The 22960-nt window shown below is 41.9% G+C and overlaps 1 protein-coding gene across 4 annotated transcripts in view; it reads right to left on the bottom strand.

Annotated features, from left to right (window-relative positions):
- Window positions 1-6478: 6478 nt before the first annotated feature.
- The window catches only part of CRACD (capping protein inhibiting regulator of actin dynamics), a 134317-nt gene continuing 117835 nt past the window's right edge, over window positions 6479-22960 (bottom strand). For all 4 annotated transcript variants that reach the window (XM_040238253.1, XM_040238256.1, XM_040238254.1 and 1 more), the window contains 3 exons: window positions 14351-14541; window positions 13490-13652; window positions 6479-9398 (listed from right to left, as the gene is read on the bottom strand). In XM_040238253.1, the coding sequence (XP_040094187.1) occupies window positions 9238-9398; window positions 13490-13652; window positions 14351-14541 (515 nt within the window). In that variant the 3' untranslated portion in view covers window positions 6479-9237. The remainder of the gene's footprint in view (window positions 9399-13489; window positions 13653-14350; window positions 14542-22960) is intronic.

Raw genomic sequence — 22960 nt, 5'->3', positions numbered from 1 at the left:
GTTGAGGTGATCATACAGTTTCTATTCTTCAGTTTGTTAATGTAGTGTTATACTGATTGATTTGTAGATACCGAAAAGTCCTTGCATCTTTGGGATAAATCCCTATTAATCGTGTTTTACGACCCATTTAATGTATTGTTGGATTCAGTTTACTAGTATTTTGTTGAGGAATTTCTGCATCGATCTTAATTAGCAATATTGGCCTATAATTTTCTTTTTCTTTTTTTCTGTAGTATCTTTGGTTTTAGTATCACAGTGATGCTACTTTCCTAGAATGAGTTCAGATGCATTCCTTCTGCAATTTTTTGGGAATAGTTTGAGAAAGATAGGTGTTAATTCTTCTCTAAATGTTTGGTTGAATTTACTTGTGAAGCCATCTGATCCTGGACTTCTATTGGGAGTTATTAAATTGCTGATTTAGTTTCATTACTGGTAACTGATCTAGTCATATTTTCTATTTCTTCTTGGCTCAGTCTTGGCAGATTGTACATTTCTAGGAATTTGTCCCTTTCTTCTAAGTTGTCCATTTTATCGGCATATAGTTTTCCGTAGTAATCTCTTCTGTTTCATATTTCTGTGGTGGTGTTTGTAACTTCTCCTTTTTCATTTCTGATTTTGTTGATTTGTGCTCTCTTTTCTTGATGAGTTCAAACTAAAGGTTTATCAATTTTTAAAATCTTTTCAAAGCATTTTTTAGTTTCATGATAATTTTATTGTTTTTAAAGTTTATGCTCTAGTCTTTATGATATGTTTCCTTATACTAACTTTGGGTTTTGTTTGCTCTTTTTCTAGTTTAGCTGTAACATTAGGTGGTTTGAGATTTTCCTCATTTCCTGAGGTCTTGTATCACCATAAACTTCCCTCTTAGAACTGCTTTTGCTGTGTCCCATAGATATTGGATCATTGTTTTTCATTTTCATTTGTCTCTGGGTATTCTTTTTTAATTTCCTCTTTGACTTCTTCAGTAATCCATTGGTTTTTTTTTTGTTTTTTTTTTTAGTAGCATATTGTTTAGCCTCCATCTGTACTGTCGTTTGTCTCCTCCAACAATCTCTATTTTAACATCTATTTTATCAGGTATAAGTATTGCTACTCTGGCTTTCTTATTATCTCTATTTGCATTCAATACCTTTTGCATCCCTTCACTTTCAATATATGTATGTCTTTAAATCTGAGTTTCCTATAGGCAGGATTCCTTTGTTTTTTTTCTTTTTTTTGCCTTCAGCCATTTGATGTCCTTTGGAGCATTTAATCCATTTACATTTGAAGTAATTATTGCTATGCATGTTCTTATTGCCATTTTGTTAATTGTTTTGGGGTAGTTTTTGTAGGTTTTTTGTTGTTGTTCCTGTCTTCTTTTATTTGATGACTATCTTTAATGTTTGGATTCCTTTTCTTTTGTGTATCTATTATAGATGTTTGGCTTGTAATTACCATGAGGTATTTATATAGCAATCTGTATTTATACAAGATTGTTTTAAGTTCTTGACCTCTTAATTTCAAATGCATTTTAAGAATCCTGTATTTGTACTTTCCTCCTGTCACAATTACTGTTTTTGATATTTTGTTGTTCAGTTTCTAAGTTGTGTCCAACTCTCTGCCACCCCATGAACTGCAGGACACCAGGCTTCCCTGTTCTTCACCATCTCCCAGCGCTTGTTCAAACTCATGTCCATTGAGTCACTGATGCCATCCAACCATCTCATCCTCTTATGTCCCCATCTCTTCTTGCCCTCAATCTGTCCCAGCATCAGGGTCTTTTCCAGTGAGTCAGATCTTGCATTAGGTGGTCAAAGTATTGGAGCTTCAGCTTCAGCACCAGTCCTTCCAGTGAATATTCAGGGTTGATTTCCTTTAGGATTGACTGGTTTGATCTTGCTGTCTAAGGGACTCTCAAGAGTCTTCTCTAGCACCACAGTATGAAAGCATCAATTCTTCAGCACTCAGCCTTCTTTATGGTCCAACTCTTAGGTCCATACATCCATATTCTTGTTTTTTAACCTGCCTACTAGCTTTGTGCATGGGTGATTTCCTACCTTTACTGAATGTTTGCTTTTACCAATGAGCTTTTTCATTTTGTAATTTTCATTTTTCTAGTTGTGGCCTTTTTTACTAAGAGAAATTCCTTTAATATTTCTTGTAAAGCTGGTTTGGTAGTGCTGAACTCTTTTAGCTCTTGCTTGTCTGAAAAGATTTTGATCTTTCCATAAAATCTGAATGAGAGCCTTGCTGGGTAGGGTATTCTTGGTTGTAGGCTTTCCTTTCATCACTTTAAATATGTTGCCCTTCTGGCCTACATAGTTTCTGATGAAAAGTCAACTGATAGCCCTTTATGAGTTCCTTTCTATGTTATTTGTTGTTTTTCCTTTGCTGGTTTTAATATTCTCTAACTTTTAACATTTAATTACAGTATTTTAGTGTGTTCTTCTTTGGGTTAATCCTATATGGGACTCTGCACTTCCTGGACTTGGATGTCTGTTTCCTTTCCCAGGTTAGGAAAGTTTTCAACTATTATGGCTCAGATATGTTCTCAGCCCCTTTCTCTCTCTTTTCTGCCCTGTGATGTGAATATTAGTGCATCTGGTGTTGTCCCAGAAGTCTCTTATACAGTCCTCATTTCTTTTTCTTTTTCTCTCTTCAGCAACAGTGATTTCTACTACTGTGTCTTCCAGGTCACTGATCCATTTATCTGTACCATTTAGTTTACGTTGATTCTTTTTAGTGTATTTTTAATTTCAGTTATTTTCCATCTTTGTCTGGATATTATTTATATTTTCTAGTGAGTGTGAGTGAGAGTCACTCGGTCGTGCCTGACTCTACGGCCCCAGGACTGTAGCCTGCCAGGCTCCCCTGTCCATGGAATTCTCCAGGCAAGAATACTGGAGTGGGTTGCCATTTCCTTCTCCATTATATTTTCCAACTCTCTGCTAAAAACCTTTAACTTTCACTCTGTGTACCCATTTCTTCCCCCAGATTCTCTAATCTTTATGATCACTACCCTGAACTCTTTCTTAGGTATTTGCCTTTCTGCACTTCACTTAGTTCTTCTTGTGGGGTTTTATCTTGTTCGTTCATCTAGAACATGTTCCTCTTTTGCCTCGTTTTGCCTAAGTTGCTGTTTGTATTTTATGTTTCTCGTAGGTTGGTTATGTGTTCCAGCCTTAGAGAAGTGGTCTTCTGTAGGAGACCTCCTAATGTCCCAGCAGTGCACTCCCCTCTCATCACCCAAGCTGTATGCTCTGATGGCTCCCTGCTGTGTGGGTCCTTCTGTTGTGCTGAGCAAACTATGTGGACTGTCTGGTAGGCTTGGTTGGCTCCTGGTGAGGTTAGTTGCTAAGCCCTGCCCTGTGCAGAGGCTACTGGCCCCTGGTTGGTAGGACCAGGTCACATGGTAGCTGACTGTAGAACCCCAGGGGGCCCAGGGCTAGTGCTGGTTCATTGGTGGGTAGTCAGGGTCTAGAAGACTTCCAGGCTATTGCCCACTCCATGGTGGGTCAAGTCAAGTCCTGAGTTAGTGCTGGTCTACTGACAAGCAGAGACAGGTCCTGGAGTCCAGGTGCAAGGCTGGGGGTCCCAGATCTGTTTTCAGATCACTGCTGGGAAGGAGGGGTAGGGAAAGGGCTGTTCCTGACACAGTTGGGTGCAGGATCTCAGATATCCCAAAGCTTTTATTGGGTTGCTAGTGGGCAAGGCAAGGACCCAGGCCCATGTCATCCCAGGACATGGCCTGGGCTGCTGGTGGGACTTCAGGCTACAGGATTGTGGCTATCTTGCATCTGGTGTCTGCCCTGGGTGAGGCCGGTCCAGAGGTTTGAGCTGGCTCCCTGAACAGTAGAGCCAGGCAGGGCTACGTCTTGGGGCTAAAAACTAAAGGGAAGATTCCACAATGGCCCTTGCCACTACCAGTGCGTATGTGGTAGAAGGAACTCCCAATGATGGCTGGTGCCAGTGTCTGCGTCCCCAGGGTGAGCTGCAGCTGCCTCCTGCCTCTGAAAGTCTCCACCATCAGCAGGTAGGTCTGACCTAGGCTTCTGTCAAATTATCTCTTATGCCCTGAGTCCCAGAGCATGTGAGATTTTACGTGTGCCCTTTAAGATGAATTCTCTATTTCCCCTGGCTCTCTGGGAGTCCAGAAAGTAAACCTCACTGACCTTCAAAGCTAAACACTCTGGGGGCTTATCTTCCTGGTGCAGGACCCCTGGTCTGGGGAGCCGTGTTGAGGCTCAGACCTCGTAGTCCTTTGGGAGAACCTTTCCGATATAATTATTCTCCCATTTGTGGGTCTTCTTTCCAAAGATATAGGACTTGATCATATCTTGACTATTACCATTTATCCATTTTATTGTGGTTCATTACGCTTAACTTGTGTAAGATCTTTTGGTAGGTTCCAGTTGTTATCATCAAGTGTTGTTCTGGAAATCGTGATTTTGGTGTGCCTATGAAAGGAGATAAGCTCAGGGTCTTTCAAGATGACTGACTGCCATCTTGGTCAGTCTCCTCCAGAGTGAATTTTTAAAAGAATATTAAGTCTCTTGCAGAATTATAGAGGGCTAGAGCTATACAGCCAGAAATAAGGAATGCCTAAAATCATCATATCATTTTGGGCAGAAGACAGCTGCTGTCCTTGAAACTAAATGCTTACGTTATGGCTGACCCCACCAACACCAGACACTGTTCCCTGTCACTACCAGACTTCCTCACAGTTCCCCCGTCTTTCCGTCATTTGCTCCCAATCCACAGTCTCTTCCAATTTGAGGTGACACATGTTGTCATGCCCACTAGAGTACAGGAAAGCACCTAACAGGCATTTCAACTATAGTAGGAGGTGAGTGCTGCCCTCTACTAAGACCCACAAGAAGGAGACTTCCCCAAACATAGAAGGGGCATTAAAGGCATGGTCAGCCCAAAAGAACAACATAACTTCTGCCAGGTTTTAGATCATGCTGCTTCACCTTTACTGTATTCACCACCTGGAGCTGTTGCTAAATACCTAGTCCAGTTGAGAGGAAGAGGCTTGGTTGAGCCACACTGGGACCTAATGCAAAAGGGAAAATGAGTAATACTGACCCTGTATTTATTAAAAATTTTGATACTCGTTCATCATAGAATTTCCATTTATGTTTAAAAAAAATATTGCATTAAAATAGCACTTCTCTTGATTACTTTTTCTGGCACCCAAGGCAAATGCCTTGCGCACATCACTCCATTTGCCCTCGTCTGGCCCTGTGAGTCAGTAGGTCTGGTCTGGGGCCCTAAGCTGTGTTTCTCACATGCTCTCTGCTTGTGCCCATGCTGCTGTTCCATGGCCCATACTTTGAGTAACAAGGTTGTAAGATCATTTTGTCTGAGACACTGCTGCTGCTGCTACTACTGCTAAGTTGCTTCAGTCGTGTCCGACTTGGTGTGACCCCATAAACAGCAGCCCACCAGGTTCCCCCCGTCCCTGGGATTCTTGAGGCAAGAACACTGGAGTGGGTTGCCATTTCCTTCTCCAATGCATGAAAGTGAAAAGTGAAAGTGAAGTCACTCAGTCGTGTCTGACTCTAGCAACCCCATGGACTGCAGCCCACCAGGCTCCTTCGTCCATGGGATTTTCCAGGCAAGAGTACTGGAGTGCCATTGCCTTCTCTGTGTAAATGTGGTGAGTGGCACTTTATATACCGGTCTAATTTAACCCTCCAAAGAATCCTGTGAGGTAAGATAAAGGTCTATTCATTTCAACATCAAACATTACCATGTGGTCACACAGGTATAACACCTTTATGTCATGAAGGGCAAAAACTCATTCCTAGAACATACACTGTGACTAACTAGCAACCGCCTCTGCTGCAAAAGTGGCCATCTCCTCAGAGGCTTGGGCTGTCTGGAAGTAGTTCAACTTGGTGTTTTTCACACAAGTGCAAGCCTGTTAGCATTTTGCCATTCCCATATCAGTGTGTGTTTCAACCCCTGTGAAGTCAATGCAGAACCTATGGAATGAAGATAAGTACATTTTTGGTGTCTGAGACACAGACCAATTGAAATTTAGGATTCAGGTAAACATTTTATTTGTTCCCTACTCACTGAAGTGAAAAAGTGGAAGTGTTAGTTGCTCAACTGTGTCTGACTCTTTGCGACCCCATGGACTGCAGCCTACCAGGCTCTTCTGTCCATGGAATTCTCCAGGCAAGAATACTGGAGTGGGTAGCCATTCCCATCTCCAGGGGATCTTCCCAACTCAGGGATCAAACCTGGGTCTCTGGCATTGCAGGTGAATTCTTTTTTTTACCATCTGAGCCACCAGGGAAGCCCATTTTATTTGTCCCCTACTCATTATTTTTCTCCAAAAATATCTAATTAAAAATTAATAAGGTACCCTATAAAATGCCTTGAAATTTATCTTTCTTAACAAAAGCTATGTAAATATGAGCTCTCTGTAGATGGTCACTGAAATCAGTAAAAACTTCACCTTGAAAAGGAAATTCCATCAGTGCCAAAGTTCTTGTGGGTATTTTTTATTGAAAGGTCTTTTTCCTTCAATAATGGACATTTTACATTAAAACTTTATACAACCAAAATCTCAAAATAATATTAAAATCACACTAAGGTATTTTCATTAAGTCTACTTCATTTTATTGTTGATAAAAATATTGCAAGACACTTGTAATTCTAATGTTTCTGCTTTAAAATAAGCAATTAAAACTAAACATCACAAGAAGAGACAATACATACTACAATTTGCTAATAACTGGCTAAAATGATAATTTAATAGTAACATGTATAAGAAACAATTGCACTTGAAAAAAAAGTAAACAAAAAACCTCTAGTTTTGTATATTTAAGTCTTATGAACAGAGGTTAATCATCTATAACCTTGCCAGAAGTGTATGTTTGTTTAAATTAAAAAAGAAAACAAAAAAGCTTGTATTTAACTAGCAATCATTCATTTCTTTTAAAAGTCTTGAATTCTTATATGCTTTACAGAACTTCCCCCATAGTTTGTTGATCAGAAAAGACTGCAACACAATAAAGAAAAATAACACTTCATTGGTATTTAGTGCAAATTTGGAGTAATTTTTACATGAAGTATTAAACATGTAGCCTTTAGAAGTTGTTGGAAGTGCTATGACTCTCTTTTCCTCAGTATACTCTTCTTTTAAAGATTTTGATGGAAAATTTTTAACTGAGGTATTTCTCCTCCTTTGCATGGGCTCAGTGCTAAGCCAGTACAGACTTGACTTATCTACCATTCTTTGTTAATGACCTGATTTCTTCACCTGTTCTCTGCCATTACTGTGATTGTTATTCAAAGCTGACAGCATGAAAGAAAAAGTCAATGCAGAAGAATTAATGTAGCACTATAATTCTAGGGCTCTAAGTGGAAAGATTCTTATTAATAAAGTGTTATATTTGTGAGGAAATCATGGTAACAAATGCCTACATATTTGATTTAGAAATAAACAGTGTGGAAAACGTGCAGTGGAATATTAACTGCGTCTCATAGCCATTAAAAAAATTAACGTCCCACTGATTCTTAACAGTTTGAAGGTCCACTATATATATGTTAACTCCAGCTTGCAAAAGTACAACTATCCACTTCACCACACATGCCAGGTACTACCATGAGGCTGAGCCATTGTTTCCAGAAAGAAAATGCCTTGCATATGGTAAGTATTTTTGCACTCATCCTTTCTTTAAGGTACATAATAGAATAACAGCACATTGTCATTGCATAAACATAAAGGAAAATGATACTAATAAAATACTTATAAAATGTGTTTTTGTAGGAGAGAAAAAATGGGTGTAATTCCTTCCCCTGCTGCACTAAGCAAAGGATTTGTATTTAGATTTTGAAGTCAGAATTGAAGAAAAAGAGAATATATCAACATCATGAAATGTAAGTTAAGTACTAGCAATGTGTGGGTTTGCTCTGTGTTTCATGTAAAGCAAATTTAGGGAAATAAAAGTGAATATATGTGGCTTTTAAATTGCCAAGCCCCCCCCCCACACCTTTTTAAAAAATCTCATGTATATAATAACAAGGCCACTTAAAACTCTTGAGATGTTTTAATGCTATTGAACATTTGACTCTAAATATGAATTACTTGGCTATGGTAAAGAAAGGAATTCCCCACAGCAAGTCCTTAGTACAAAAGGCTTCAAATCTTGTCTTACTGTTAACTTTCCCTAGCGACTTCAAAGATTTTCAGAGACATGTAATGTCAGTAGGCTCTTGTACTCCATAATAAATGGCTGGTTTGGAGTTGTTTTATTATTATTCTTGTCTCACTTTTGCTGCTTTGGTGAAGTGAGCCTCCCCTTCAGAGTTTTAAAAAGTAGATAGCACTAGAAGCAGTGTATCCTACGCTTCTCACCCTTTGTGATATATCAGAAGTTAACTGTAGAGTTTTTACCAGAATATACACAATCTGGCCCCATCCTTACAGGCTCTCCGAGTAGGTCTGGGATAGAGTCTGAACTTGTTAAGAACAACTATACTAAATGGGGATTCTCAGAGGCAGAGAATTTGTAGTTTTTTTTTTTTAATCATTTATTATTTAAATGAAACATTTAAATAAAAATGTTCCCTAGGAGCCAGCTGGGCCAAATGGTTAACATGTCCCTAAGGAGAGTTCTGGTATGACAGGGCCTGTAGCTCAACAGCACAGCAGGAGAGTGAATGGACTCGGGTTACAGTTTCCAGTCGGGGCAAAATCATGAGAAGCAGAGACGGGCACAGAGTTGGAAACCAGACTTTTAACCTGCTGTTCCCAGTGGCTGCATTCAGAATGGGCATCCTTGTCCTTTCACTAAGACTTTAGAGAAGGGTAGAAATCCCCAAGCACATGGTAAATAAATGGTTCAGAGAAAAGAAACTGGAGTACAGGATCAAGAAAACCATTAATATTACAAAGGTTGGCAAAAGGACATGTTCTGAATGGGGTGTGGGGGTGTGTGGGTGGAAGGGCCATGGCAGGCTCTTGTGAGGTCTTAGTCGAGAGATTTTACTTCATGTGGTCCCTCGGACGGAATTTTCTCTTCAAAACTAGGAGGAGCTCAAGGCACCAGGACCTAGGGTTGTGCAAATACACTCTTTACAAGGAACACCACCAGTTCAGTTTCTAAACATTATTTTAGAGCCTATAAAACATGCTTCTTTTCCCTAGTTTGGTTTTCTTTACCTCATATAAAAAATAAATAAATAAAAAGGGCAAGAGAAGAGCCAATGACTGCAATAAGAATGGATAAGAGTCACTCTTTACTTAATTATCTGTGGACAGTCGCTCCAGGCCTTGGCTTTCCTTTTGGCCAAAGCCAGCCAGGCTGGCTCTGTTGACACGGGGGCAGCATCTGGGTTGGAGAACCTCTTTGTGACTTCTTTTACCAGTGGTGCTGGGGGAGCTGAATCCGAGATCTCCACTAGATTTTGAAGGAAAAGGAGAAAGGAATATAAGTCAGAGCCACATTTTTTTGATTTATCACAAGTATAAGACTAAGAAAGCAAAACCCACTGAAGTACTGAGCATCTCTGGCAAGAAGAAATTAGGGAAAGAAACCTACGTGATCCTAACAGCTGCATACAGAATTACAGTGATCACAGTGCAGTCAATTTTAATTTCAAAGAATTTCTAGAAACCCAGTTTTCTCTGTGCACAGAAGCTATACCTGCACAATAATAGTAATAATACATAAGTTCTGTGATTCTAAGTCATGCAACTAGTCAATTTGATGAAGAAAAAGATTAAACCAGTAGTTTTGAGAGGGTAACAGGCAGGAAGGCCAGGGGTCTCCAAATGGAGGAAATAGCCTGCAACTGTCAGACATTTTTATCTCCCTTAAGCGGCAGGAAGAAACAAACTTGCGATATTTTTTAGCGATTTTTTTTTTCCTTCTCTATACAAATCTAAAAGGAGGTTTCTCTTAAAATTCTGTGTTGCCATTACACCTGGTTTCACCTGAAGTTAACCAATGCCTTTTTCTTATGGAAATGTTTATCTTAAGCTATGCTAATGTACTATGCATTTACCCCGCCTTTTGGCTCAGAACCTACTTGACAAACCAGTATGTTATACTCGATATTGTTCCTCTAATCTATGTAAATGACACTATTTATATGGTGCTCTGCCCTTCTTCAAGATTCAAGTTAATCCTTTTATGGCCCAAAATGAACCATTTGGAGCCAAGATTATCCCAAAATACATCTTATGGGTGAGGGGCCTGGTGCCATTCTAAGTTTTGAGACATTCCTTTCTTTCATTAACAGACTGCTGATGACTATATAACATCCAGCTAAAAACTAGCAGGGGGGTACTCTTTCTGCCCCCTTCTGATGCCTATGTCAGAAGCTTTCTCTATCTCCTTTATACTTTAATAAAACTTTGTTACACAAAAGCTCTGAGCGATCAAGCCTCGTCTCTGGCCCCAGATTGAATTCTTCTCCTCTGGACACCAAGAATCCCGGCGTTGTAATTCAACAACAACCTTTCAGTTTGAAGTTTGAACTTGTCAGCTGGTAAGGTAAAAGCTACTTCTTCTACCAAGCATGCCCTGGGTCCCTCCTCCCTCCAAACCCTATGGATCCTGCCTGCTCTTATGACTCAGACTTGTCTAACAAATTCCTTTGTCTCCTATCACTATTTATCAGACCTCAGAGGCTTTGTATGGTGAGGGCTCCCATCTTATCTTTGGGTCATATGTAGTGCCTATGGCAGTGGCCTTACAGGTATGCAGAACTCTGGAAATACTGAATAAAAAGACAAAACTTCAGAAGAAGGCTTGTTTTATTAAGGTGGAGCCAACTCTGAACTGCATTTACCCTTTGGTGTCTCTAAGAAATCAGGCAGGCAAAGGTTGATCTCGTTTTTGACTTTGGAGAATTCTGAAAGAATTCTCTCTTGACCCTTATCAATATGATGTTTAGAATCCTTAATTCCTGGGTATAAGATCAAATGAAGTAAGTCCCTTGGAAGTCCTTGAGAAAATCTTCCAAAGTGGCTTTCAAATGTAAAGTTTTTTTCCTCCACACCAAATAGTAAATATAGCTTTCTTCGTGAGACCTCTTTACATTTCCAGACCTCAGCTAGCAGGTATTTCTTAAGGCATAAAAAAAATCTGGGGTCTAGAAGGTGGGTGTCCTCTCAGGAACAGACAGGGCTGCTTACTGGGGAAAACAGGGACCCTAACAGCCCCCACAAGAGAGTTCCAGAAAAACATCTATTTCTGCTTTATTGACTATGCCAAAGCCTTTGACTGTGTGGATCACAATAAACTGTGCAAAATTCTCAGAGATGGAAATACCAGACCACCTGACCTGCCTCTTGAGAAATCTGTGTGCAGGCCAGGAAGCAACAGTTAGAACTGACATGGAACAACAGACTGGTTCCAAATAGGAAAAGGAGTACGTCAAGGCTGTATATTGTCACCCTGCTTATTTAACTTCTATGCAGAGTACATCATGAGAAACGCTGGACTGGAAGAAGCACAAGCTGGAATCAAGATTGCCAGGAGAAATATCAATAACCTCAGATATGCAGATGACACCACCCTTATGGCAGAAAGTGAAGAGGAACTAAAAACCCTCTTGATGAAAGTGAAAGAGGAGAGTGAAAAAGTTGGCTTAAAGCTCAACATTCAGAAAATGAAGATCATGGCATCCGGTCCCATCACTTCATGGGGAATAGATGGGGAAACAGTGGAGACAGTGTCAGACTTTATTTTTGGGGGCTCCAAAATCACTGTAGATGGTGACTGCAGTCATGAAATTAAAAGATGCTTACTCCTTGGAAGAAAAGTTATGACCAACCTAGATAGTATATTCAAAAGCAGAGACATTACTTTGCCAACTAAGGTCCGTCTAGTCAAGGCTATGGTTTTTCCTGTGGTCATGTATGGATGTGAGAGTTAGACTGTGAAGAGGGCAGAGCACCGAAGAATTGATGCTTTTGAAGTGTGGTGTTGGAGAAGACTCTTGAGAGTCCCTTGGACTGCAAGGAGATCCAACCAGTCCATTCTGAAGGAGATCAGCCCTGGGATTTCTTTGGAAGAAATGATGCTAAAGCTGAAACTCTAGTACTTTGGCCACCTCATGCAAAGAGTTGACTCACTGGAAAAGACTCTGATGCTGGGAGGGATTGGGGGCAGGAGGAGAAGGGGACGACAGAAGATGAGATGGTTGGATGGCATCACTGACTCGATGGATGTGGGTCTGAGTGAACTCTGGGAGTTGGTGATGGACAGGGAGGCCTGGCGTGCTGTGATTCATGGGATCGCAAAGAGTCGGACACGTCTGAGCGACTGAACTGACTGACTGAACAGCCCCCGAGAGGAAGCTCTTTCAAACTCTCCATCCTCCAAGTGACTTGCAATAAGGAAAGTCATAAACATTATTGGATCATTTTATCTTTTAACAGGATAAAGACTTTTTTAAAAACTTGCCCGTGTCTCTTACATGTCATGAATTTGTATAAACACTGCTGTTGTTCATTAACATCAGGGACTTAGAGCAGAACAACTGTGCTCTCTAATGTCACACCTGGGTCAGAAGTTAGCTATCTGAAATCACATCAGTAAGAAGGGGCCAGCCCACTTTTGCCTGGAGCATCTGAGCCACTTGGATCACCATGATTCAGAGAAGCAGTTTCCATTTCCAGCCAGGGCAGAGCTCCAGGTAGGGGATTTCTCATACAGCTTTCTCACACTGGTCTTAAGTATGTGGCATCAAAGGAAACAGGCTCCTGAATCTGCTTTTCAGCTCAGGCTTGATGTCAACTACTTGGCTTTGAGACTATCAAAAAACACTGGCTCCATTTAAATTCTACCTAAAATTCACCCTTTCCCCACATCCTAATATAATCTTGTCTCTTTTGTTTAGATGGTTCTTGTGGTATGCAGTCTTTCTTGCTACAGGAAGTCAAAAAATGTCATCTTGTTAGACCACAGGCAGTGGAGGTGGAGAAGGCTCATATCACCTTGTTAAAGGCTCAGGAATTTAACAAGCCACTTGCTCAGAGGTTAAAGCGTCTGCCTGCAATGTGGGAGACCCAGGTTCGATCCCTGGGTTGGGAAGATTTCCCTGGAGAAGGAAATGGCAACCCACTCCAGTATTCTTGCCTGGAGAATCCCATGGACAGAGGAGCCTGGTGGGCTACAGTCCACGGGGTCTCAAAGAGTCGGACACGACTGAGCGACTTCACTTGATATCACATTGGTAGTTTGAAATTAGCCATGGTTGGGAGTATTTACACCACAGAAAAGGACAAATACTACAAATCACAGGTATCTCCAATCCCTGAAGACCTGACTGTTAAATGTGTATCATCACCCCACTGATAGTGGGTATGTTTCTGATGATATTTATCCATGTCAAAGTTTATGAATAGGGTGGCAAGACAGCTTGTGCTCTGAAATGCCTAAAATGCTGTGCTAGTTTTTACACTGGAGGAAATAAAACATGCTTTAAGGGAAAAAACCTTTAAGTACACTTAAGTAGAAATGGACCTGTTCTTTCTTACCTGTCACTGATGTAGGAAGGGTGTTGGCCTTTTTGAGTTGTTCTCTGCGCTCAAGCCTGGACACTGGTGTCTCTGGCTTCTTCTCTTCTGGCTGAGTGGTGGGCTTGTGCAGGGAACCAGCTCTGCTGACGCTGCTGCTTCCAGGCTGTGGGGTGACACTCACCTGCATGGACAGAAAGTCAGGGAAAGCATGTATTCATCCTAAAGGCAGAGAAGGACTGACCATGCAAGGCAAAGCCGCTTGGAGGTTTCCATCAGCTGGCCCCATCTTCTGCTCCCAGAGGAGGAGCCAGACTGCACAGGGAACAGTGTGTGCTCAACCCCTAGCCAAGGAGCAGCTCAGTCAAATGTCCCAAAGAGGGGGTGCTACATGCTTTCCCGGAAGAGTCCCATCAAACTATACAATCAGAGCCACAGAGCAAGACTCCTAATTTCCTCTCGACCCACTGCTTAAAATAAAGTTATTTTCGTATTTTTCATATAATTGTTGTGTGCGAGGATTCTGCCAAATCAGGTTAACCTAAGAGCACAAGGAAACCAAATCAAATTTCTAACTGAAAATACCTCTTTGGCTTAACAGTGGTCAACTGATTTACTGCTCTACTATCTAAGTATTTTCCACCATTCCCGGCCAGCCTTTTCTCGTTACTGTTGTTTTAAATCCTGTGAACTAAAAGAAAGCCAAGCTTGGGAGTTCCCTGGCTATCCAGTGGTTAGGACTTGGCACTTTCACTGCCAGGGCCTGGGTTCAATCCCTGGTCAGGGAACTAAGCCCACGACCCCACGAGCCTTGTGGTGCTCAAAAAATAAAAGAGCGCGCAAGTCAAGCTCAGAGTTAAAGCTGAAGACCAGGCTACTTACATGTTCTCTGGAGAGTTTCTCTGCCTGTTTGGCCTCCCTGGCCTGCTTCCTCTCTTCCCGAGTTGCCTGCTGCTCCCGAAATCCCTTCTGTTTCTGCAGCGCCAGCGTTATCCACAATGGCTGCACGGTCTCAACTTTCTCCACAAGTTTGGAGCCATCTAAGGAGTGTCTGCTCTGAAGCATCGGCTTTTCTATGGGGGAAAGACGACTAATATTGTGATATAAGAAAAACATATTTGATCTTTGTCCCTGTTTCTGGCACTGAATTCCTAAAACCCTTGCAATTTCCTAACTGATGAGAGCATAAAGGTCTCTTTTGTTCTGCTAAATGAGGTGATTCCTGGGAAGCATGTAAAGATGGAGTCTGGTTGTCAGTATCCATGTGATCAGAGGGTTAGAACTTTGAGTCCCACCCTCAAGCTCTAGGGAGGGGCAAGGGGCTGGAGGCTGAGTTCAGTCATCAATGGCTGATGACTTAATTGATCACAACTATGTAATGAAGCGTCCATAAAAACCCAAAAGGACTAGTCTGGAGAGCTTCTGAGCTGAGAACACATAGAGGTGCTGGAGAGTGACTAGCTGAAAGTATTGAAGATCTATGCCCATTTCCCATACCTTGCCGTCTTCATCTCTTCCATCTGAGCTATATTCTTTATATAAAATTTTATGCATGTGTGCGTGCGTGTGTGTGTGTGTATACACACAGGCTTCCCTGATGGCTCAGCAGGTGAAGAATCTGCCTACCAATGCAGGAGACACACGAGAGGCAGGTTCGATCCCTGGGTCAGGAACATCTGGAGAAGGAAATGGCAACCCACTCCAGTATTCCTGCTTGAAAAATCCCATGGACAGTGGAGCCTGGTGGGCTACCATCCAAAAGGTCACAGAGAATCAGAAATGACCAAGCACAGCACACATATAAACTTTAAACTGATAACCTAAGTAAGTAAAATGTTTCCCTGAGTTATGTGAGATCCTCTAGCAAACTAACTGAACTGACACCAGCTTGGCTATGTGGGACCCACACCCCACCACCCCGCAATAGAATCAGTCAAGACAAAAAGCAGGTTTGGCCTGAAACTAACTGCTCACTCATCTCAGGCCCTCATCCCCTAAAACTGTGACATATTAATCACCCCAAGAAATAGTCAGCTATCCCTTTCTGACACAGTGTGCCAATGCCTGAGTGACTACCCTGGGTAGGAAAGTAGCATCAGTGGAAAAAAAAAACAGGAACATTTCTCTTTCCTCAAAATGGAAGAAAAAATCGTCTCCACTGTCAAAAAACATTTGGCCTACAGAGGACCCAGGTAGTTATTTGACTCTTTTTTTTTATTGCTTTTTAAAATTTATTTTTTCAGTGGAACTTCCTCCTCCCCCTGCCCCAACCCCACACTGTCCCGACGAAACAAGTGGACCGAACGTATGAAAGAGGAAAAGGGGGCACTGCTCTGCTTAGTGGGGCTGCTAAGGGCACCAGGACTCGGAGGAAGACAGTGAGAAACGGTGGTTTTGGCCCATTGCCCTCATTTGATAGATGTGAGTACTTGGGTCTAAAGCCATCAAGGGCAGTTACCGTGGTCATTTAGTGCACAGCTGAAGCTGGAGCCGAGGACTTCTGACTTCCAGTCTGTGCTCTTACCATGGTGGACTGTCTTGTCTGCTGTGCAAGTCAGGGTAACAAGCTTCCCAGGTGGAGAGGATCAGAGGTTGAGTAATTGGGCTCTGTTATTGAGCAGACCTGAGTTTGACTTTATGTGACCCCAGAAAAGCTACTTAACCTCTTCAAGTTTTCATTTTCTAATCCATAAACTAGAGTCAAGAATGGCATAGGCCTCATCAGGCTGATGTAAAGATTAAAAGGGGTCCCGGGTGTGAAAACGTTTACAACAGTGTTTGGCATATAGTAACTGCTCTACAAAAGTAAATGTTCTTGGGAATTCTCTGGTGATCCAGTAGTTAGGGTTCTGCACTTCCACTGCAGAGGGAATGGGTTTGATCCCTGTTCAGGGATCCCCTCACCCTGGGGAGCTAACAGATTGAGCCACAGACTGGGCATCCCAGTCCTAGTATCTTTTGTGGAGGAGACAATTCCCCTTGGCTGCTGGGAGAACCTCTGGGACAGACTGCTGGAGAAGCAGAGACCTACTCATGAGGATGGTGCATGTACTGGCTTGTCAACAATCAACGTGGAGAGAGCTCTGCACTGGTGGCTGCCAGCCTGCTGCACTCTCCAGTCTGAGGTGGGTGAACTCCTCAGCCTTACTCCACACCAGTTTGGTGTGTGACCTGGGCCAACTGTCCCCTGGGAAAAGACTTAGTCTAGGTACTCAGAGACAGACTGGGGGCCCTGGGATGTGATCTGGATGGGGTGGTGGCCATTGTCAGCATATGGTTGGGTGGCCCCCCAGAAGCCTGCCACAATTTTTGTCTCCCAGCCTAGCAAGAAAGCCCCACCCACTCCTCACTGCAGTTCGGTGCTGGTTCTGGAGCAGACCACCCTGGGAGAAAAGTGCCACAGAGGCAGCCAGATTTCTGGTGGCAGCGTGGCCATCTCAGTTCCTGCAGCCATAGTCTCTCCACTCCACAGCCATACACTAGATCTGGGATGAACACAATGAGGAAGGGACAGAACCCTGGGCTGAGTGTGAGCAGCGCACCTACATAGGTGTGTAGGTCCTCCGTGAATGCACGGGCTCCACTTGTTTCGGCAATCCCCTCTTCGGAGCAGGGCATGCACTCAAGGAGAACAGAACCTGATCAAGCTTGACCCACAAGACTACTCTAACGACTGGGGAGCAGACCTCCCTGCTGAAAGTGTGGCAACAGCCACAGAGCAGAGGGGAAGTCCCATCTCACATCTCGCATAGGCTCTAGACCCCCAGTACACACCCCCTCCTCAAGGTGGTAATGGCCAGCACAACTTGACGGAAAACGTGGCTGGCATCTGTATCAACCCAGCCCTCATACCAAAGACACTGGGCACACATAATCCATACAGGGATGCACCCATGTAAAAATACTCCAAGACCACAACAGATAATGTTTCTCCTAAATTCATAAAATGAAAAGGCAGAGGAACTACTCCCCAGTTTAAAAAGCAAGAGAAATTTCCTGAAATAATGAAACAGAGCTCACCAGTCTACCCAACCCCAGTTCAAAACAGTGATAGTAAAAATGCTAAGTGAATTAAGAAAGATTACTCATAGAAATTCAGGTCACTGTAACAAGGAACTAGAAACTAAAGATGAACCAATCAAAAATAGATAACTGCCAAGATTTTTTTAAAAAAAAAAGCAATCTAAGAGCAATGAATAGCCAGCTAAAAGACAAAGAATAAGCAACCTGGAAGACAGAATAATGAAAACCACCCAATCAAACACAAGACAGAAAAACAAATTAAAAAGAAAATGAAAGCAACATACAAGATCCATGGTATATATAAAACTTGCAAGCCTGTGTATAATAGGGGTTCTAAGACGGAGAAAAGAGATTGAAAATGTATTTGAAAAAACGGTGGCTGAAAACTTCCCAAAGCTAAAGAATGAAACAGGAATCCAGGTAGAAGAAGCTTGGAGGATCCCAAACAAAATGAATACAAACAGAACCACAACAAGACATATTACAATTAAAATGGCAAAAGTTAAAGAGAGAATTCTAAAGGCAACAAGAGAAAAACAGTCGTTTACAAGGGAATTCCAGTAAGGTCATCAGCTGATTTCTCTGCAGAAATTTTGGAGGCCAGAAGGGAGTGGAGTGATATATTTAAATTCTTGTCAAAACCTGAAACGGAGAATACTCTACCCAATAAAATGATTATTTAGAAGGAGACAGAATTTCTCAAACAAGCAAAAACTAAAAAGAATTCAGCAATAATAAATTTACTCTAACAGAAATACTGAAGTTTCTTCTCTAAATAGAAAAGAAGAATTTCTAGGAAAGGGAAAATCATGATAGGAAAGGCAAACCTATAGTAAGAACTGAAGATCACCTAAATAATTCAGTGTGTGTGCTCAGTTGTGTCTGACTCTTTGTGACCCTTTGGAGCCCACCAGGCTCCTCTGTCCATGGGATTTCCCAGGCAAGAATACTGGAGTGGGTTGCCATTTCCTTCCCCAGGGATCTTCCAACCCAGAGATCAAACCCGAGTCTCTTGTATTTCCTTCATTGCAAGTGGATTCTTTACCACTGAGGCATCAGGAAGCCCCCCAAATAATCCAGTACTTAGATCAAAAAATAAACAAGAAAGTGTAAAAGCAATTATAACTATAATAAACAGTAAAAGAATAAGCATGAAGATGTAAAATAGGACAGCAAAATCACAAAACATGAGGGAGGAGAGTATAAAGCTAGATCTTTTAAAATGTATTTGAACTTGAATGACTATCAGTTTAAAGCAAGCAGATATAGTCATGGGTCAACATACATGAACTCCATCATAACCATAAATCAAAAACATAACAGATTCACAAAAACCAAAAATAAAAACTGAAGCATGTTACAAAAGAAAAGCATCAAATCACAAAAGGAAAAACAAAAAGAAATGAACAAAGAACTATAAAAATTACTGGAAAACAAAGATTAAAATGGTAATAAGTACATACTTATCAATCATTAAGTAAAGTAAGTAAAGTCACTCAGTCGTGTCTGACTCTTTGTGACCCCATGGACTGCAGCCCACCAGGCTCCTCAGTCCATGGGATTCTCCAGGCAAGAATACTGGAGTGGGTTGCCATTTCCTTCTCCAGGGGATCTTCCCGACCCAGGGATCAAACCTGGGTCTCCCGCATTGGAGGCAGACACTTTAACCTCTGAGCCACCAGGGAAGCCCCAATCAATAATTACTTTATGTTAAGTGTCAAAGGACTAATGCTTTCATTACAGGGGACACGGGTTTGATCCCTCATCAGGGAACTAAGATCCTGCATGACATGCAGCATGGCCAAAAAAATAGGGGGAAAAAAAGGACAACCCAATTTAAAAATAGACCGAAGAACTTTCTTGATGGTCCAGTGGTTGAGAATCCACCTGCCAATGCAAAGGACATGGGTTTGATCCCTACTCCGGGAAAATCCTCATGCTGTGGACCAACAAAGTCCATGCACCACAAGTACCGAGTCCAAGCTCTAGAGCCCCTGGGCCTAAACTACTGAAGCCCACACACCTACAGCCTATGTTCCTCAACAAAAGAAGCCACCGCAGTGAGAAGCCTGCCAGCAGCAATGAAAAGCAGACCCTGCTCACCACAACTAGAGAAAGCCCACATGCAGCAACAAAGACCCAGCATGGCCACAAATAAATTTTTTTCAAAAATGGACCTACGTAGATATTTTCCCAAAGAAGATACACAAATCACTAACAGGCACATGAAAAGAGGTTCAACATTGCTAATTATTAGTGAAATGCAAATCAAAACCACAGTGAGACACCACCTCACACAGGTCAGAATGGTTGTCATCAAAAAGTCTATAGATAATATTGGAGATGATATGGAAAAAGAGGAACCCTCCTACACTGTTGGTGGAAATGTAAATTGGTGTAATCATTGTGGAGAACTTTAAAGAACCACTATGGAGGGTCTTTGTTTTGTTCGTAGTGATGCTTTCTAAGGCCCACTTGACTTCACATTCCAAGATGTCTGGTTCTAGATAAGTGATCACACCATCGTGATTATCTGAGTAGTGAAAATCCTTTTTGTACAGTTCTTCTGTGTATTCTTGCCATCTCTTCTTAATATCTTCTGCTTCTGTTAGGTCCATACCATTTCTGTCCTTTATAAAGCCCATCTTTGCATGAAATGTTCCCTTGATATTACCCTTATGGCAGAAAGTGAAGAGGAACTAAAAAGCCTCCTGATGAAAGTAAAAGAGGAGAGTGAAAAAGTTGGCTTAAAGCTCAACATTCAGAAAACTAAGATCATGGCAACCGGTCCCATCACTCCATGGGAAATAGATAGAGAAACAGTGGAAACAGTGTCAGACTTTATTTTGGGGGGCTCCAAAATCACTGCAGATGGTGATTGCAGCCATGAAATTAAAAGATGCTTACTCCTTGGAAGGAAAGTTATGACCAACCTAGATAGTATATTCAAAAGCAGAGACATTACTTTGCCAACTAAGGTCCATCTAGTCAAGGCTATGGTTTTTCCAGCAGTCATGTATGGATGTGAGAGTTGGACTGTGAAGAAGGCTGAGTGCCAAAGAACTGATGCTTTTGAACTGTGGCGTTGGAGAAGACTCTTGAGAGTCCCTTGGACTTCAAGGAGATCCAACCAGTCCATTCTGAAGGAGATCAGCCCTGGGATTTCTTTGGAAGGAATGATGCTAAAGCTGAAACTCCAGTACTTTGGCCACCTCATGCGAAGAGTTGACTCATTGGAAAAGACTTTGATGCTGGGAGGGATTGGGGGCAGGAGAAGAAGGGGACGACAGAGGATGAGATGGCTGGATGGCATCACTGACTTGATGGATGTGAGTCTGAGTGAACTCCGGTAGTTGGTGATGGACAGGGAGGCCTGGCGTGCTGCGATTCATGGGGTCGCAAAGAGTCGGACACAACTGAGCGACTTAACTGAACTGATGGAGGTTCTTTAAAAAACTAAAAACAGAATGACCACATGATCCAGCAATTCCACTCCTGGGTATATATGTGGAAAAAATGAAAACTAATTTAAAAAGATACAGGCACCTCAATGTTCATAGAAGCATTATTTATAATAGTCCAGATGTGGGAGCAACCTAAGTGTTAACAGATAACTGACTTAGGAAGATGTGGAGTGTATATATATTGTATATTTATATATGGGCTCACACAATACACACACACACACATATACACAGGCTGTATACACAGGCTTCCCAGGTGGCGCTAATGGTAAAGAGCCCACCTGCCAATCAGGAGATGTGAGAGATGCTGGTTCTATCCCTGTGTTGGGAAGATCCCTTGGAGGAGGGCATGGCAACCCACTCCAGTATCCTTGCCTGAAGAACCTCTTGGACAGAGAAGCCTGGCGGGCTACGGTCCATAGGGTTGCAAAGAGTCGGACACAACTGAAGCAACTTAGCACGCGTATGTATACACACATACATATATATACACACACCACATCTTCTTGGTTTCCTGGACTGGCATGCTGATCAGCAGTGTAAAGACCATATGTCCCTATTGGTTTCTGTTTGTCCTATGGAAGAGGAGCCACAGTGGAATATTACTTAGTCATAAGAACAAATGAAATGTTGCCTTTTGCAGTAACATGAATGGACCTACAGAATATTATGCTTGGTGAAAAAAGTCAGAGAAAGACAAATACTATATGATATGCATAACCTAAAAAAAATAACACAAATGACTATACAAAAAAAGAACCAGAGTCACAGGCACAGAAAACAAATTTATGGTTACCAAAGGGGAGAGGGAGGCGGGAGGGATAAATTAGAAGGACTAACAGACACAAACTTCTGTACAGAAAATATGGAAGCAACAAGGATCTACTGTACAGCACAGGGAATTGTACCCAATATCCTGTAATAACCTATAATGGAATATAATCTGTAAACAATACACAGAAAATGAATCACTAGGCTATACACCTTAAACTGGCACAATGTTGTATACCAACTACACTTCAATTTTGCAAAAAATAGAAAATAAAGACAAACTCAAGGGAAGCTGAAAGCCCTGTGATGTGAGGCAGGGAGAGACCTTGTACTCGTGTCCTCACTTGCTTTGCTCACTTGTACTGAGGATCTGCACTTCAGTGAGTTTATGACGTATCTTCTTTGAACCCAATGATCTCTTATGAAAGGTGTAATAAAATTCCAGCAAACACACACAGATTAAACATACTACTGATAATGCAAGCATAAGAACACAGCAAAGCTGTCACATTCTTTGCCTGATACTCCACGAAGAAATCAGATCTGACAAGAAGTTGGCCCAATAAAATAAAAATCTGCACCATGATTTGCAATGTGGATTTATATCCATTGTTGTTTCAGTGAATCTCACCCTCAGTACCTGTGGTGCTCCATGGGTTTTAGCTAATGATGGTACTATATACATACAATTAACAAATAAGTTGGAGGTCCAGGCTTAATACTTTTATCCTGATAGGCATTCAGCTAAAGAATTTAGTCAGCCCAGGCCTGGAGTTGTAGTGTTAAAACCCCAACAGTCTCAGGTAAAGACCACCATGCGGTCCTTGCTCTCACACTTTTCTACCAAATAAAGAAAAATTCAATTAGCAGAGACTGTCAGCCCAGAATCTCAATACTGGGGCAGCAACAGGTTTTGGTAAAAATTAGAAGAATCTCTCTAAGAGAGCAGCAGAAAACAGGACGTTGTTTCTCTGGGAGAAGATAAGAGAATCAGAGAGCGGGTCAGCTGTGAGAGGAGCACTGATGATACCACCAAAGGGAAAAACACAAAAGCTAGAGTCAAAACTGAAAACAGTGATTCTGCTTCAAGGTGGTGACACAGGAAGAGCCTGAACTCCACTCTTCCCACAGACAACCATGTTCACAGCCACATACAGAACAATTCCTTTGTAAAGAGATCCAGAAACTAGCTGACTGACTCCAGCACATCAGGGGAACAGAAACAAAAACCATA

The sequence above is a fragment of the Oryx dammah genome, unplaced genomic scaffold, assembly GCF_014754425.2.
Source record: "Oryx dammah isolate SB20612 unplaced genomic scaffold, SCBI_Odam_1.1 HiC_scaffold_3, whole genome shotgun sequence".
NCBI classification, from domain to species: domain Eukaryota; kingdom Metazoa; phylum Chordata; class Mammalia; order Artiodactyla; family Bovidae; genus Oryx; species Oryx dammah.
Note: the sequence above shows the minus strand (reverse complement) of the source record. Positions and strands in the feature narration are given on the sequence as shown.